The following is a 17435-nucleotide window of genomic DNA, read 5'->3' as shown; positions in this document are numbered from 1 at the left end:
CAGCTTGAAACGGTTTTGGAAAATCTAACTTTCAAGTGTTTGTACCGAATACATGTTAAGTGTTTCGTCACATTTGTAATTTGTGCAGCAATCAAAACCAACTTGCACTAACTGGAGTTTGCAGTCATGTTTTGTGGTCTTGAGGCATACATGTATTTGTCAGTGGTGCAAATTGTACATTGTCAAATTTTTCTTCTAGAATGTAGCTTTTGAAGACTAGTGTTGATTGTTCCCCTTTAAAAAGCCCTGAAATAAAATAGGCATGGTAAACTCCAGACTGATCCCTTCAAAATATGACACGAACCCTCTGCTGTTGGCTTCGGTGCCAGAGCGGTCGTCTCAACCCGAAGTTTTGTGGGTTTGATCCTCAACCCTCGTGATCATGTCAATGTGTCCTTGAGCAAGATGCTGAACCCCCAGTTGCTCCTGATATTGTGTCATCGGTAGGTAAAATAAGGAGACTGTGTTAAAGCGCTTTGAGTTCCTAAGCTACAGCTGGCAAAAATGATGGGATCACCGGTCGCAGAGGATGTTCATTCAATTGTTTAATTTTGCGGGGTGGGACAGGTCACAGACATGAAACAAAGCTAAGGTCATTTCAAATGGCAACTTTCTCTCTTGATGAAACACGAAAGACACAAATTGAGGAAGTCAGTAAGTTATATTTTTCGACCAAGCAGCATGAACAAATTATGGAATCACTCAATTGTAAGGGAAAATGATGGCATCACCCTGTAAATGGCTATTCTATGATCACTTGCATCAGATTGGATCTGTTCATTAGTCTGCAGTTCAACAGGGAGTGATGACACCTTGGAGAGCCGTAGCACCAAGTGGACTGACATGGGTCATGGCTCCAACACAAGAGATGTCAAAACAAAGGAAAAGCATTATCCAACTTCTAAGAAGGTAAATTATCACGCAAGGTTACAAAAGATGTTTGCCATGGTCAGCTGGGTCTAATACCTGGACCAAGTACAAACAATATTGGAAGCTGATCTGGTCAAAGCAGTCAGAGAAAGTTGCAGCCTAGTAATGAAAGTCAGAAGTGCTGCAAGTGGTGTGTTGAAGTGTTCTTATGTTATTTTTTTCATCATAATTGAGTGATTCCATTTTTTCTTCTCACTGATGACCACATTTATTTTTCTTGAAATATTGTAGTGTTTCTTAAAGCCATTAAGTTGCCATTTGAAATGACTTTAGTTTTGTGTCTTGTCTGAGATTTTTTTTTTAACTATAAAATTATCCAACTGAATTAACACCCTCCAAGAGAAGTGAATCCATCATTTTTGCCAAGTGTTGTAGAAAAGCGCAATACAAGTGAAACCCATTTATCTTTTCCAAACTGTACCACTACTGCACCAACAGACAACTCTTCAGTGAGCCTATCCATCCATCCATTTTCTGATCCACTGATCCTCACAAGGGTCCTGGGGGAGGTGGCTCGGGGGGCGTGGGGGTTGGGAGGGTGCTGGAGCCTATCCCAGCTGTCTTCGGGCAGTAGGCAGGGGATACCAGACAGACAACCATTCGCACTCACACTCACACCTAGGGACAATTTAGAGCAAGGGTCTCCAAACTCAGTCTTCAAGGGCCGCACCTGCCTTCTTTTCCAGTGCTCCCATGGGCAACAGACCTGATTCAAAAAATCAGGATCGTTCTAATGCTGCTTCAGAGCTGGCCGATGAGTTGATCATCTAAATCAGGTGTGTTGCAGTCAGGAGAGCTGGAAAACAAGCAGGACAGTGGCCCTCCAGGCCCAGAGCTGACATGCCTGATTTAGAGTGTTCCATTAACCTGCCACGCATGTTTTTGGAATGTGGGAGGGAGACAGAGTACCCGGAGAAAACCCACGCAGGCTCGGGGAGAACATGCAAAGATGGGAGCCGGAATTGAACCCTGCACCACAGTGAGTCTATCATATTCTACATATTTCTTTTCACCCAAGGATCTAATTTAGCTCTTCATCAAGTTGTTGTCTCTGTTATATTTTTGGGTTTGCAATCATATTGGCCCTCCGAAGGAAACCATAACTACAATGTGGTCCACGACAAAAAAATAACTTTAACACCCCCCGCCCCCCCCGTTTCAGATCAAATCGAGAAAAATAGACCAGAACCATGCAAGGTTGCAAAGTCATAACAAACTTGAAATCAGACATTTCCATTCATTTCAATGGGAAAAGATGCTTTGATAAACACTTGTTTTGAGTTACGATCATGGCCACAGAGCGAGTTCAACTCGTAAGTCAAAGCACCGTTGTATTTACCAGATTTGTGACAATACACCTTCACCACACGCACTAGCATAAAAAGGAGTATCTACAACACTGAAAACTAAACAAAAGAAATTATTACAGTGGTGTCTTAAGATACAAGTTGAATTCCTTGTGAGACCATGCTCGTAAACCCAAAACATCTCGGCATTCATTTCAGCTGAAATGAATGTCATTCTTTCATTCCAGCTTCCTCCTAAAAAAATGTTTTTCATAAGGAAAGTAGCACTCTAATGTTGTTCTTTGTAAAAGCACAGAGTAATAACATAATGCAATCTAATATAGTTTGGAGATTTTTTTTAACTGTGATTGAGCCAGGAAGAAAACTTATTGAGATTAAAATTGTCTTTTACAAGAGTGGCCTCATCAACTTTTGATGAATGATCCTCTATGTGCCAAACTGCTGCTTTTTGTAAAGTGTATTGAGTTGAGTTCACTGCCACCATAGAGCGCACGTGTCTCAAGTCCGTACTCGCTGAAGTCTTAGCAGAAAATTGTCCGAATGACAGCTCGTATCTCAAATACTCCCACGTGGGATCGGGTTTCAGTGTGTCCCCGATGCCCCATTGCGCAACAAATACAGATGTCATATTTGTTGCCTTATTTGCCGTATTTCCCGCAAAGTATGCCCCTGCAACGGCACGGCACGGCTGTCTGACCTCCCAGGCGACGAAAAAAGTGGGAATGCATCAAAAGTAGAGTCTTTATTGACCAGTGGGCAAAAGCGCCACCTCAGCTCAACTGTACAGTTTTACACAAGATCATCTCGCAAAGCAATGCCAGATGTAAAAATCACAGACCTCAGTTTACTTTTCAATTGGACTTTCCATATCAACATCTGTACAAGTTCACTCCACACACATACACACACACACACGCACACACACTTGTCTTGGATCTGAAATGCCGTGGAATACATGCTAACTCAGTGCAAGTGGCCACATTCAAGATCTACTGCACACATGTATGTGCTGTATGACTAATGCGCCGCACGTCAGGCATTTTCTCCATTTGGAGATACAACGACTTGACCTGATGGAGCGGGATTTCCAGCTCGACGACTTTGATCCAGACACTCAAATGGGAGGGAAACATGAGCGGGCCCAGTAACATTCAGTATTCAAATTTCCCGCTTTGACTTGCGCTGCGCTTCGGCATTCCGAGCGTAGCGTTACTTGAGGAAAAAAAACATTCTCCATTATAACAGATCTGCAAATATTTGCATATTTTGGAATACAATGTACATCAGCATTAACTGTTTCAAGTGGTCTGGTTCCTCTCTTTTGATGATTCGCCGATATTTGGAAATGTTATTGTACGTTAGAGGGGAACTAAACCCAAGATATCAGTTTTTTTTTTTTTAAATGTGCACATCTTGTTCATCAGATGCTGTTCACTTAAATCTACTAAGTTTAAAACATCGCATCTACTCACTTATGGGGGGCCGCGCCTTTTTTTTTTTTTAAGTTGTATTCATTGTCGCATGAGTGTGAATTTGTGTGGATGTGACATGTTTTTTAGCAAGTTCTGGCTAATTACGCAGCCTTTTTACAAAGAAAACAGACTTGGTAAATGTTCGGCAACGACAATCTATATATCGTCGGGCGAAATTCTCGCATGTCCAAAACCCGCTCTTACACGCGCCAGCCCGCCGCTCGCAGTTGAATCATTGAAAAATAATGTTCACCCTGAGCTCGAATGCGGACATTAGTCCCACTTCCAAGCAAAGCATTCCAACAATGTATTTTGAACAAAACAGCCTTGCTGAAACGTATCTATCCCGACTGCTTTCACTCGCGACTGTCAAATCAATAAAAATCCAGATTCTCAATTGTGAGGGACACGCCCTATAAGGGAAGAGGCGGAGTTTTACAGCACTTGTCAGACGTTGGTTCTCAAGTGATTTTCATCACTGTCAGTGACATAGTTGAGTTGAGCGCGTTCGCGGCGTTAGTGGGGATCCCTCGATCAGCCCTCCATTGTCACAGCTGATCATGATTTTGTTCGACATGGCCCCACCCATCTGTTTATTATTGCTCCGGTTCAATTGTATGATTTTGTACGAACGCAATATTAATCAGATTAGTCGAATGGTGTTTTGACTCGCGCTGGCACATGCTATTCTTTCTTGCTTTAAAATTATTTGAGTTTAGTTCCCTTTTAATGTGAAACATCAAATGCCGTTTATGATTTTGGAATACATTTTGAAGACACGTTTTCATTTGATGGCTTGTGGTCATGTACGAGTCACTCTATGAGGGTTCCTGTGGACTTTTTTTGAAAAAAACGTTTAGCCCTCTCCCATTTTCTGACTGTGTGACTTTGAATGATCACGTTGGTCTTGTCGGTGTTAAGTGCGCGGTACACACATAAAGACAATCGGGCTGTTTTCTCGATCAAGGCCGACAAACGCCAGGCTGTCTAATAAGATGATCTTTTGAAATGATCCTGTCATCTCAGAAGTTAAGAGCGTATGTGTCCAAACCATGAATTATGAATAAACATGTTCAAGATATACCACCGAACATCTTCATTTCTGAATTGTGACGTGAAATGAAATGTAGCCAATCGAGAAGCGGCCTAGCTTAAGTAACAAGGAAGTCTGGGTAAGTAAAAGAACAACTTGTCTTATTTGTGTTTCTTGCCACGACAACTGATTTCCACAGTCTTTTCTTTTTTTCTTAGTTCATGATGGGTTTTTTTTCCATGAAAAATAGTCCCAAGACCACCATCATCCCCCCCCCCCTTCATGTGTGCATTTCCATTGGGTGTCTTGTGTTTCCTGGTTGTTGCTATGTTTCTGTCACAAACAATCTCTCAATATTAAAAAAACAAATCTTTATGTGTGTACCGGGCCTAAGTATGACACAGGGAGAGTACCAACATAGCAACAGAGCAGGCTGACCCTCACACACCTACGCACGAATGCAATATAAAAAACACACAAGCAGGAATTAACATTCCTGTGCAGTCTATACAATATGAAATCAAGTCATATTTCAAAATAGGCTCATCTGCTTAACATGTCTTGTTTACAAATAAAGAAAAACAGGCATCCCCCCCTCCCCCTCCCATATGATATAAAGAAATGTAACGCACCCTAAATGAAGTCCAAATAACTCAAGCATGTTCGGGTTGTTCACCGCTAAGAAAAGGGTCTCTTCAATATCAAATAGTCTCCTTCAATGAGCACGAAACGGAGTCCCGGGTGGTCGTTCCATCCTTCAAACTCGTCCACTTCTTTCTGATGCCTTTCAAGTCTGTAACTTTCCTATCATAACATTTTATCGTGTCATTCTAATGCTGTTTTGTGCCTCGAGTGGCACAGACGCTGATGTGTGTCGCTCTGATATAAGGCAACATGATATTAAAAAATGGCACCCGTCTCACTTTTCCGGGCCGAGTTTACCTATTAATCCATCACGAGGAATACAAACCATTCAAGTGTGGGTGAGCTGGTTTCTTGCGCCCCATCCAAAAACCTCTGGCACAAATACCGACATTCTTTTTTGAAATGGCACTGTGCCTGCGCTGGTTGGCTCTCCAGGCGAAGGTTCCTCTCAACCCCCCCTCACATGATGCAGTAGGCCTCATCCTGGGGCAGGTGTTGTTTAGTCCTCCAGTAGGTGGGCAGATGGGCTCGCAGCACTTTTCTCAGATCTTCGTTGAGCAGCAGACAGAAGATGGGGTTGACTCCGGCCTGGGCGAAGCTCATCCACACGGTGATGGAGAGGTACTTGTGAGGGATGCTGCACGACTTGACGAACACCCTCCAGAAGCACGCGACGATGTAGGGAGCCCAAAGCACCAGGAAGAGCAAGGTGATGGTGTAGAACATGCGACCGAGCCTCCTCTCAGACCTCACCTCGTCCATCCCCAGCAGCCGCCGGTGTTGATTGTGGAGATTTTGCCTGATACCCAGCAGAGTGGGCGGCATGGGGCCCCGGCCGAACCCCGCGATCCAGTTCGCAGCCGCTTGACCGGTGGCGCCGGGACCGTGGAAGGTCCAGTTCTGGCTGATGGCCGGCACCAGCTGGACCGGCTTCATCTTGCGGTGCCTGTACTCGAACAGCAGCAATTTGGCGTAGAAGCCGTGCGTGGCCAAGACCACCACGGCCAGCATGAGCATGAAGCCCAGGGTGTCGTTGGTCTTCAGGTAGCGGTGTTCAAAAATGCATTGATCCTCGTCCCGGATGAACTTGTAGGTGCCCACGTCGAAGACGGGCGGGAAGGCCATGGCCACCGCCAAGGTCCACACCATGCAAATGATGGCGGCGCAGGTCCAGATCGTCATGCGCTTGGCGTAGAACCTATGGTGGGCGATGGCAAGGTAGCGGGTGACAGCCACACAGAAGAGCATGAAGGCAGCGTGGAAACAAAAGAGCACGGCCATGAACGCCACCACTTTGCAGCTCAAGGCGCTGTAAGTCCACGCCGAGCTGTTGTGCACCGACACCAGCACGAAGGGGAAGCAGGCGGCCGAGCGCACTGCGTCGGCCAGGCACAGATCTAGCAAGAAGAAATACGGCGCCTTGTGAAGCGTCCGGTCTCGGAGGACCAGCAGAGAGACCAAGAGGTTGCCCGCCAGACTGATGCAGATGATCAAGCCCAAGAAGACCAGCTTGAAATACGCCGACACGTCTGCGGCCGAGAGTGCTCCTCCGGCGCCACCGCCGCCGCCGCCGCCTGCGCTGCTGCTTCCTCCTCGGGCTGGGCCACTTTGCGAGGCCAGCCCGGCCAGCAAGCTGCCGGGCCCGTCCATGGCGAAGCTCTGGTTGGCCATTCTGTCGGCCTCCTGCCTGCGCACGGGCGTGCCTTCCTGCCTGCCTGCCTATAAGCTCCACTGATCCTCTTACAGCCGTCGTTTGCTTTACAAGGAGCGGCCTTTTCTACACGTCATCCCGCCTCGTTTGTCCACAAGATCGCCACCTGTGAACACACAGATGCACATTTTCATGAAGGGCTGCGTGCGCTCCCCCCCACCCCCTTTCCTCCTCCCTCGGCAAGAGACGGACCGCCATGGAAATCTTCCCCGTTCCTCTTAAGGCTGGGATCAGATCAGCGGCTCGACAGCATGCCAGCTCCTCGGCTCTCTCAGTAATTACCTATCCCGTTGCTAAGATACAACAGCTCGCACACTTTGTGCAAGTGTGGGTGTTTGAGTGAATGCACGGGTGTGTGTGTGTGCGTGTGATGGGGGTGGGGGGTGGTCTAGAAGAGACTGGGCATGTCCAACAAACCAAACTGTATGCTTTGTGTGTCAGTGGAGGACATCCCCCACCACCACCGCACCCCTTCCTGCACCACACGTAAATGTGCACATTGAGTGGAATCATCACAGCGGGGAGACATTTTCATCAAATGTGCTGAGAGCCATGGTGGGCCTTCCTTGTCAATGTAGGCCACACACACAAGCAGTAAGCTCATGTTGATCACACAAACAGCCCTTTGCCACCTTGACTAATATATTACAGGAGCGGGAGGCCTGCCCAGGCCCTGTGGATGGGCTCGAAAACAGACAAACAGGTGTCACAGTCCCCTCTGTGTGTGTGTGTGTGTGTGTGTGTGTGTGTGTGTGTGTGTGTGTGTGTGTGTGTGTGTGTGTGTGTGTGTCTGTGCGCGCTCGGAATCAATCAATTCCAACCTACCTTTCATTACTTCCTTTTGAAAAACAAAAACTGGAGAAAAAAAAACAAGCCGTCGCTTTGTCTCACCGTCGCTTGTACGGAGAGCAAAAGAAGAGCACACAATGAAGCCTCATGCTCGTGTTGTGCACAACACCTGTTATGCATAAATCCATCCAAAGGGACAATCGGGGAACATATGATCAACACGAGACACCCCACTCCACCCAACGGAAGACTCAGCATCTGATCAGACAAGCCGAAAATGATGAAGATGATGAGCCCTCATTTAACGCGATGGCAAAGAACAAAAACAAACCAAAAATAAAAACCAGACATATATCCACGCGTTTGGTTTTGAGCATCAGTCGTGTAAACAGAGTCCGTGCTGCATCACGTCGAAGGTGGCTCTCCAGAGGACGAACGGGGAGGAGGAAAAAAAGATCTTGTTGCGTTCATTTATCCAAATGATGTCAGATTTTCAATGCTTAGGATAAAAAAGCCACCCACAGAAGGCGGAAAACGGCCGCGGGGCCCCTCGGAATGGTCTTGACGTGGATTTCGGCGACTGGCACCTTAACAATCAGTCCACACATACGAGCGCCTCCATAAATCTCTTTCTCCATCTTTCAGTGGGGGGACGAAGGGGAAAAAAAGAACGATGGGTTTCCTCGCAACAGTTCAAATGCAGCCTTTGTCTTGCTGTCCAGCGAAGGTGGACGACTGCGAGGGAAGAGTCCGATTGGAATAAAAAAGAAAATCCTCCATGACACTGTCAAAAGCAACCAGATTCACAGCGCCGGCGATGTCGAAATGACGAAGCTTGCCGGTGGGGGCAAAAAAACAAACAAATAAAAAACATTGGGGGGGGGGGGGCAGGCCAGGAGAAGAAGAAGAGGAAGAGGAAGAAGGAGCTAGATTGGCCGAATTATTCCCGAATAATCCCAATTATGGCTGCTCGCTCAGACGCGGCTCGGACATTTGCGGAATCACTCGGTTCTATTCGGAGATCGGAGGGACCAGGAGAGGAGGGGGAGGGGAAGCGAACGGATGAGCTGGTTGCTGTGGCACCACACGATACCTGCCTATTCACGAGTGGCATATTCGCGGATTTTTGGGACAACGTATATGAACTGTCTGAAAAACAGACTACATTGTAATATAAATATATTAAACATTATTGAAAATAAGTGCTGAAACCGTGTACAAACACGGAGAACGATTTAGTGCGGAAATGTTGAGAGATAGAGCCCTATTTTCGTTCATAGCGCAAGTGTAGCCCGGAATAACTGTGCAATTTGGTGGATTTTTGTTCATTTGGTATTTTTGTAGATGAGCGCAGTTAGAGATGGGCATTTGCGCCGTTGTGGGAATGAACACAGTTGATTTGCCAGTGGACACTGACACACACAAAGTATGTTTATAAGGAACTGCAAGACGATTTCCACTTGCGTATTACGTAAAGTTGGCCTGGTGAAGTGTGACAAAGTGCCCTAGGGTTTGCATTGTGAACGTCACGTGACCAAACCAACAAAACAGGTGAGCCGTGATGTTCACAATACAAGCTCACGTTGATCTCAATTTTAGTGGACGATTTTGGAGTACATTGTATTCATGATTATTTTGATCAATAATGTAATTGATTATTAATCGCAATTATTCATCATGTTCGTGATTTAAAATCTGTATTTTTATTGCACTACCTTACAGTATACAATTTTTCAATATATAGTCCAACTTGAAATAAGAATGGATGCTAAATGATGAAAAAAATGACATACACCCAAGAATTTAAAATGTACCTTGGGATAACTAAATAAATATGCTATTAATTTGTTTCACGTCACTTTAATCTGAAACAGTGTCCAGACAACAGATGTTGATTCTTTTTGAAGCAGTTCGCTCCTCACCGTGATGCTCCCCATCTCCATTTTTTGCTGTGCTCTCCTCTTTTGACATGCCTGTTCTTATCAGTCTACCAAATGACTTTAGGCTCTCTCTTCAGGGTGCTCTCACTTGTTGTTTAGGCATCTTAATGAGGCCACAACCATGTCTTTGCCCCCTGGTGGTTGGCTGACTCCTGGTTGAAAAAGTGCTTGATTCGATATGCAGAAGAGCCTGAATGTTAAATGGGACTTTTGCCATCTATCCGGTTGATTTATTGGTGGTGGCAAAAATAGTGATCATGATAAATATTCACTTAATTGTGCAGCCCGAGTTACCGTCCACATCTACCCCTGAGGGTGGTCACAATAAGATTTTGTTGTTACTGTCTGGGGTGGCTTGTGATTGACCGGTCATTCGCCTGTGTGCTGGCAAAACAAATTATTAGCAAGAATCCTGTGCAACCCCTGAATGCATTTTGTGGCACCTTGTGCGCCCGCACATAATACATTTGCCAGAAATCATCATTTGGGCTAGTTGGACAGGAGTTTAAGTAGATTTACTTGAACTTTAATATCTATTGCACATATAAAAGGGCCGTGTAAATGGTTACTAAAGATTAACATTGGTGCAGTTCCGATTTCATCACCTTGATAGTGTCATTTATGTCATCTGGGGAGCTTGGTCCGATTAAACGATGAGTGTGCAACTCCCACTGTTATGACACCACAGCTTCAGAGAGACACATGAGCTTCACATGCATGTTGTTGTCTATTTGCACATCAAGCAAGGCTGAATGCTCTCTCAAGGCCGCTAGCTAAAAGCACCAATGTAACTTTAATGCTGCCAGACTCCCTGAAAGGCTCCTGCTCTGTGCTGTCAGGAAAATGTTCAAGACAGTTTCCCCACGGAGAATGGAAGGAACAGAATTGTTTAGAACTTGAAGCCACTGAAAAAACATCTATCACTTCCAAAATGTCAAAGTTTACTTGAGCCATTTTATAAAACAATAGTTGTATTTTTCCAGGAATTTTGAGAATAAAGTCCGTCATTCGTCATTCGCCAGCGGCCAGCCCACCCGTAACTCATTGTCAATCTGTCATTATTTCAAGCCCACCAAGTCCGTTAGCCATCACTCCATCATTGTCATTTTAACCAGCCTTCTGTCATTGCTAATTTACAGTTCTTAACTGTTATTTTAGGACCATGAGAATTTTTATTTATTTATTTATTTATTTTAACAAAGGTAACAGCAGTAATGGACGTGTCAATAAATGTCACCGGTCCATCATTTGTCCTCTGCCAGGGTCCAGTCTGTCATCAATAGTCTGTCATTAATTTCAGGGCGGCCCAGTCCATCAGTTAACAATTCATCAGTCCGTGAAGTGAACTTTTGGTGACGCTGTGGCAGTCACAGCCAATTGGCGTCAAGAATGCACGGACCCGGTCACACCCAGACGCTGCACAAGCAAACATCCCAATAAAGTTGTAATAAAATAAAACACACACACACACACACACACACACACACACACACACACACACACACACACACACACACACACACACACACACACACACACAAAGTGTGGTAATTAGTAAAATAAAAACAATGTGGCACAATGTCGTTGTGGCCTGTGGGACCAAAAGGTAGACAATACTGTATAGCCAACTTCCATAACTAACCGGGACAACCTAAAAAAGGAGCAACCTTGGAGAACGGTACCCAAAATTTAGCAAACAACAAAACTACAGGTCACCACATTGACTAGTGGGTTTGAATTTTTCTTTTAATGTTGCAGGATGGGGAGCCTCTCCTCTGCTTGAAGCAACCAAAGAGTAGTCACCCCGCGAACAAACACACCCAAGATACGCGGCGCGTGTTTCCATCAGTTATCATCGAAATGGAAGTCCGTCCCTGACAGACGTTGCATTGGCACTGAATGCCCACCACTGGGGTTAGTAATGATTAGTTTCAAAGTGTTTCAAAGTTTCCGTCGTTTGTCATTCACCAGCAAAACGGGAGTCCGTCAGCGATGGACTGCGAAAACTTCAATCGGTACTGACGGAATGTCCACCTCTGCGGATCATTGTGGTTCATTTACATATGAACCGTCCCCACACAGATTGCATGACTTGGCAGAAAGACTGGGTGAAGATCAGCCATCTTCAAATGACAACCATGGTACAAAGAAGCACGATTGTGCTAAAGCCACTTCACGTGACTAAACCCAGAAATGGGTGTTCATAATGCGAGCCCGAGGGCACTTTGACGACAGTTTCAGTTGATATGAGAAAATGGCAGCACTGTGAGAATGATGAAAAGTTATGGATTCATCTGGTTCTTCGGCCACGAACGCAATATTGATCAGAAGACCATGTTTAGACAAGTGGGGGCACATTGAACATTTTTGCCCCGAGTTCCCCTTTGATGATGAGCATCGACTGTATGGGGCGACTAATATGACGAGCCGTTCACCAAGTACAAAGGCTAAATAAGACTGAGGTTTCGGGAGACATTGAAAGCAATCGTCCACCTTTGCCATTAACAGATGGTAGATCTTGGTCAGAGGGAGCAGATGGACGAGGAGCAATCTGTTGACATGCAACAGTGAAACCACAGTGACGGCGAGCACGGGAGAAAAACAAAGGCCAGTGATTTATGTTGCACACTAGAGGGAAAACATTTTAACACATACTAATCCTTTTCAACAAGATGCAGCCCTTGCTGGCAAAACAGATATTGGAATGCCTGTCAAAGAAAATACATGATACAATTTGTTCGATATGTGCGTATTATTGCACAGTGGGTTTTAAAGCAGTCTGCATCTGCCTGTAGCTCTGTCAAAACTCTCATCTCAGACTCGTGATATGGGAAAAAATAAGCCCACAAGCAAGCAAAGCAAAAAGAAAAAAAAAAGCAAACGTGTTGGGAGGGCTTCTTTGTACTTACTTGAAGGCTCACAAATGCACCAACAATCCTTTGGCACACGGCATTAAAAGACAAGGCTTTCAAAGTTTTTGAACAAAAACAAAGACGATCCCAAGATGGGACCATCTTATTGAAGACAAGGAAGTACAGCACTCCCACCAATGACAACAAAAAATTGGAACTAGATTCAAGGGGTATTTTTTTTCTCTTTGAATTGAAATTGGAAACCACTGACTGTTTCTTAATCCAATCAAAATCAAATTTGCCTCAAAAACCCACATTTTCAATCCCACAACATCACAATTTTTCTGTCTTTGGATTGGTTGTTCAGAGCAAGACAATTGCGAACAGCAAAACACAGCTGCACACATAAATACTTTCATAAGCAGCATCTCTTGTGAGTATAATGTATTGAATTCACGTTTCTTTTTGCCCCCCCCAAAAAAAAAAAACACCCCACCGAAATACAGATTGCAAACTGCTTCAGTTGATGTACGTTGCACATTTGTGGGTTGTTATTTTGCATTTGATCGACTGTAGTAAGTCTGATGTTTATCCGGTTTTTCTAAGTGTGACGTGATAGTTTTGGTATTAAGAGGTGAATTAAGTTGGGTAAATTGCAGGTGACAAATGCACAGCCCACCATTGTTCAAAAGTAAATGCATGAGTGGGATTTTGGTATTTGTGATGTCACTTTATTTTAAATTAAGTAAAAAAATTGGTAGGTATGGTTGGTGGAAAGAAAAGCGATTGTGCTGTTGGCCTATTTAAAAAAAAAGACAAACATTTTGTAATGAACACCGAGTATGGGTCACTGAAGGAAATCAACTCTGCGTTTTCTGTGTCGTTAAATGTCCGCTAGATGGCACTAAGAAGTGACGTTCCATCAGGTCAACGAGGGCACTGTGAGTCTGTGCTGCATTTAGTTGGAGGCTCCTAAATCCTTCTGTACGTTGACTGAAATGCAAAACGAAACAAGAGGCGCAAAAATCCATAAATGGAGTGGAACCAAATGAGCACGACTGTTGCTTTAACAATATGCTGTATGTTCCTCACTCCATTTAAATTGGCATTGCTTCAATTTGACCGTCTTTTAGTGATGCACTTGAATCTGAAATCTCTCCTCCTGTTCAAAATGTTGCCTGCAACATGAGCACGCCTTTCTCTTGCAGACATGTGAATTCCAGTGCTGATGACTTGTATAATCTGTGAGCGAGCGACGGCAGCCCGCCAGCCCCCTTTGTCACATGTAATTGACATTATCGATTTCATATGGTGACCATCTATTTTTGTCCCGTCTATTACTGGGAGTGTTCAGTCAGAAGGAGGGCTGCTATGTCACGATGAGCTACGACTCCTCGTAAGAGAGTGCAGTGTTACTCTGAGTGAAACCGAAACCCTCCTTGGCCTTGCCTCACTCGGTAGACTGGAAGGACCGAGTCTCCTGATGTGACACAAGCTAACGTAACAATAAAGCGCTTTCATGTGCAAAACAAATAATCAGGTTGTCCCAAAAGTTGTGATATACTTCCTTTTTTTTTCTTTTCAGGTATCATCCGGACAGACGTGACCCCATCAGCATTTGACAGTTTAGACTTGTAACTCATGTAACCGTGGCTTTTTTGCCCAATGACATTGGAGCACCACCTGGCAAGTGTTTTTTTTTTGTCCCCCATCTGCTGCTCATTCCCCCATCAGTCCCTCTGGATAGATTATTTTTCCCCCGGCTTTGCATGAACGCCTGCTCTCGGAGTTCAGTTTTTGGATCAGTGGTGGTATGCTTGTGGAGGCTCTCAGTCGTACAGGAAAGTTCCATCGTAGAAAGGGTTCTGTCAGTCGTCATCTGTACCTGTGGGTAAAAAACAAAAAACAAAAAGGACGTTTCGCTTCTCTCACAGAAGCTTCGTCAGCGGTAGACAACCCTGAAGTCTCCGTGAAGACTCCGGGAAGTTGCTCTGCGCTAAAAAGCTGAGCGTGGCCTATTTGAGGACTGGGTGGGGATGGTTATAGGATTTTCACTTGTTCATCTTCAATTGTGTGTAAACCACACATTTTCACTTGTTCATCTTCAATTGTGTGTAAACCACACATTTTCACTTGTTCATCTTCAATTGTGTGTAAACCACACATTTTCACTTGTTCATCTTCAATTGTGTGTAAACCACACATTTTCACTTGTTCATCTTCAATTGTGTGTAAACCACACATTTTCACTTGTTCATCTTCAATTGTGTGTAAACCACACAATTGAAGATGAACAAGTGAAAATCCGAGGAACAGAAAAGAGATGGTTTGAAAGGGGAGTAAAGGAAGCGATTTTTGTTAAAAAATTTTCACCCTCTCTGAACCGTGAAGGAGGTATCAGATTTAACCTGTCTCCTATTTACAAAAACTTGTTGACCACCAAGGGACATAGACACGCTGATCAGGCTAACTGAAAGTAGCTATTCAGCCCTAGCCCAAACAATAGGCCTAATCAAAACCCAACGATAGGGAATTTAGAAATCAATGGGCCTCTTCACCATAGGGGCGTGACTAACCATCCCCACCCAGTCCTCAAATAGGCCACGCTCAGCTTTTTAGCGCAGAGCAACTTCCCGGAGTCTTCACGGAGACTTCAGGGTTGTCTACCGCTGACGAAGCTTCTGTGAGAGAAGTGAAACGTCCTTTTTGTTTTTTGTTTTTTACCCACAGGTACAGATGACGACTGACAGAACCCTTTCTACGATCAGTGGTGGTAGTTACAGGCCTTCCACTGCATCAGTTTGTCAAGAGCAAATCAGGTTTTGAGTAGCATGACATGGATTGGGTCATTTGTACTATGTGTGATAGCAGTATGATGGCCATAAAGCTTCTCAAACTGGCGCTGGAAATGCATTCAGGGGCAGAACAACGTTTTGCCAGGTGGCAACTTTGAGACGCTGCTCAGTTGACGAGCCACGTGCGCGTTCATGATATGCTTACCAAAAAGTGCAAAGTCTAAGATGTCAAATGCTGACGGCCTCACATCTGTCTCAATCACACCTGACAAAATAGAAAAAAGTAAGAGTGAATTTTGGGGCACCCTCTATCACCAATAAACACAATGCACATCGAGAAACATTTTTGCATCACTCAACTGTGGCTGGAAAAAAAAATCCGTTTTTAAATTCAAAACACGAATCTAGCAGATTCACTAACCACAGATTGAATGAGTTAAATGTGATGATCAGAGCCAAAAAAAAAAAAAAACAACACCAATTCACTGCCTCAAGAAATGAGAATATGATTGAAGAGGTCTTTGCCCTGGACTGGTCGCCAGCCAGGGACAAACACATTCACATGATTTGACATGGGGGAGAAATTTGTTTTGAAATGAGAACAATTTGAAATTGAACCAGCATAATGGAGCGGATTTTGTTCAACTGAGGAGGCGCCGCTGTTCCTATTTGCATCCTTGCCCGCCAGCAATATAAAATGTATCAAAATAGCGACAGTAGCTTGAGTTCTAAACTGAGCGGGCATGCTCAAGCTTTTATCTAGAGCTGACAGAGTACAGACATTAAAAGAGAAACATTTCTCCATCTATTGCGGGAGATGTGGCAGTGGCAGCCCCGCCCACTCCACAAAAGCATGAGTCAGAAAAAAGACAGACAGTGTCGTGTATAATTCAATTAGATGGAACCGAAATATTTTTGCCTCTCATATTCTTTTCAGCTGATAGTGAAATAATTCAAACGTCCGCTCTCACATTTCGGCTTCAGTTACTTGGAGCCCTGCTGATTTATATCATATCGGAGTCTTTAGTTGTCGTGCCTTAAATTTATGGCTGGCCAAATGTGACCTTGATGAAATTCATCACAAACAAGTTTGGAGTATCCGTGCCAGGCTGAAGAAAGCGCATCCGGTCTTCAATCAAGTCAAAGCCCGATCATGGGCACATCATGACAGATTTATAATGTCATTTCTGTTCTCAAAAAGTCAACTTTATCCACTTGTTGGGCGAGTCCGACGTTGGCCGGGTTATCAAGTTTTCAGACTTACTAGGTCACCATACAACACCAGCATGTGAAACTCAAGCGAGGTAGGAGATCAACTGTTGCTGCTTTGGAAAATTGAGATGGACTTGCACCTCCCAAAAATCTGTTCGAAAATGACCTTGGATGGGAATTGGGACAGGCGAGTCAAGTGCAAGGAAGCGACAGGAATTTTGATGGCAGCGACTGGTGAGCCGCTACAAAGTCTGCGTTGCAGCGTACGTAGCTGCGGCTCGAGGTGTTTGTCAAGTGAGCACACGTTCAAACCATCCAAGAAATGGGCCCTTACATTTGATCTTCTTTTTTTTTCCTCTTTGGGTTTGTCCCGTCATCCTTTTCCATCTAAGTCTATCTTCTGGATCGTTTGTTCAAATAACAACTGCCCTCATGACATCTTTCAGGATCTTCTTTGGTCTTCCTCTTGTACTCTTTCCTGGCAGATCCAACCTCAAAAACCCTTCTACTAATTGACTTACTGTCTGCCCTCTGGATGTGTCCAAACCATCCAAATCTGCTCTCTGTAACTTTCTCTCTTAAATGTCGAAACTGATCTGTCCCTCGAATGAGCTCATTTCTGATCTCTTTCAACCTCGAGCAAGAAAACCTCAACATCTACATTTCCGCCTCTCTTGTTCTGCTTCAGCTCTTCTCTTCAGTGCCACTGTCGCCATTCCGTACATCGTGGCAGACCTCACTACTGTCTG

The 17435-nt window shown here is 44.6% G+C and overlaps 1 protein-coding gene across 1 annotated transcript; it reads right to left on the bottom strand.

Moving 5' to 3' along the window:
* Positions 1–5378: 5378 nt before the first annotated feature.
* gpr173 (G protein-coupled receptor 173) lies at positions 5379–8891 on the bottom strand. The gene is made up of 2 exons (XM_019865129.1): positions 7924–8891; positions 5379–7204 (listed from the first exon to the last, which is right to left on the bottom strand). Exon 2 carries the CDS (start codon positions 7056–7058, stop codon positions 5847–5849), a length of 1212 nt encoding a protein of 403 aa, XP_019720688.1. The 5' UTR covers positions 7059–7204; positions 7924–8891; the 3' UTR covers positions 5379–5846.
* Between the last annotated feature and the right edge of the window lie 8544 nt (positions 8892–17435).

Source organism: Hippocampus comes, unplaced genomic scaffold, assembly GCF_001891065.2.
Source record: "Hippocampus comes isolate QL1 unplaced genomic scaffold, H_comes_QL1_v1.1 scaffold124, whole genome shotgun sequence".
Lineage (NCBI taxonomy): Eukaryota > Metazoa > Chordata > Actinopteri > Syngnathiformes > Syngnathidae > Hippocampus > Hippocampus comes.
Note: the sequence above shows the minus strand (reverse complement) of the source record. Positions and strands in the feature narration are given on the sequence as shown.

What these genes read in the sequence shown, in the direction of transcription:
- gpr173 (XM_019865129.1), bottom strand. Translation starts at nt 7,058, where the DNA reads ATGGCCAACCAGAGCTTCGCCATGGACGGGCCCGGCAGCTTGCTGGCC.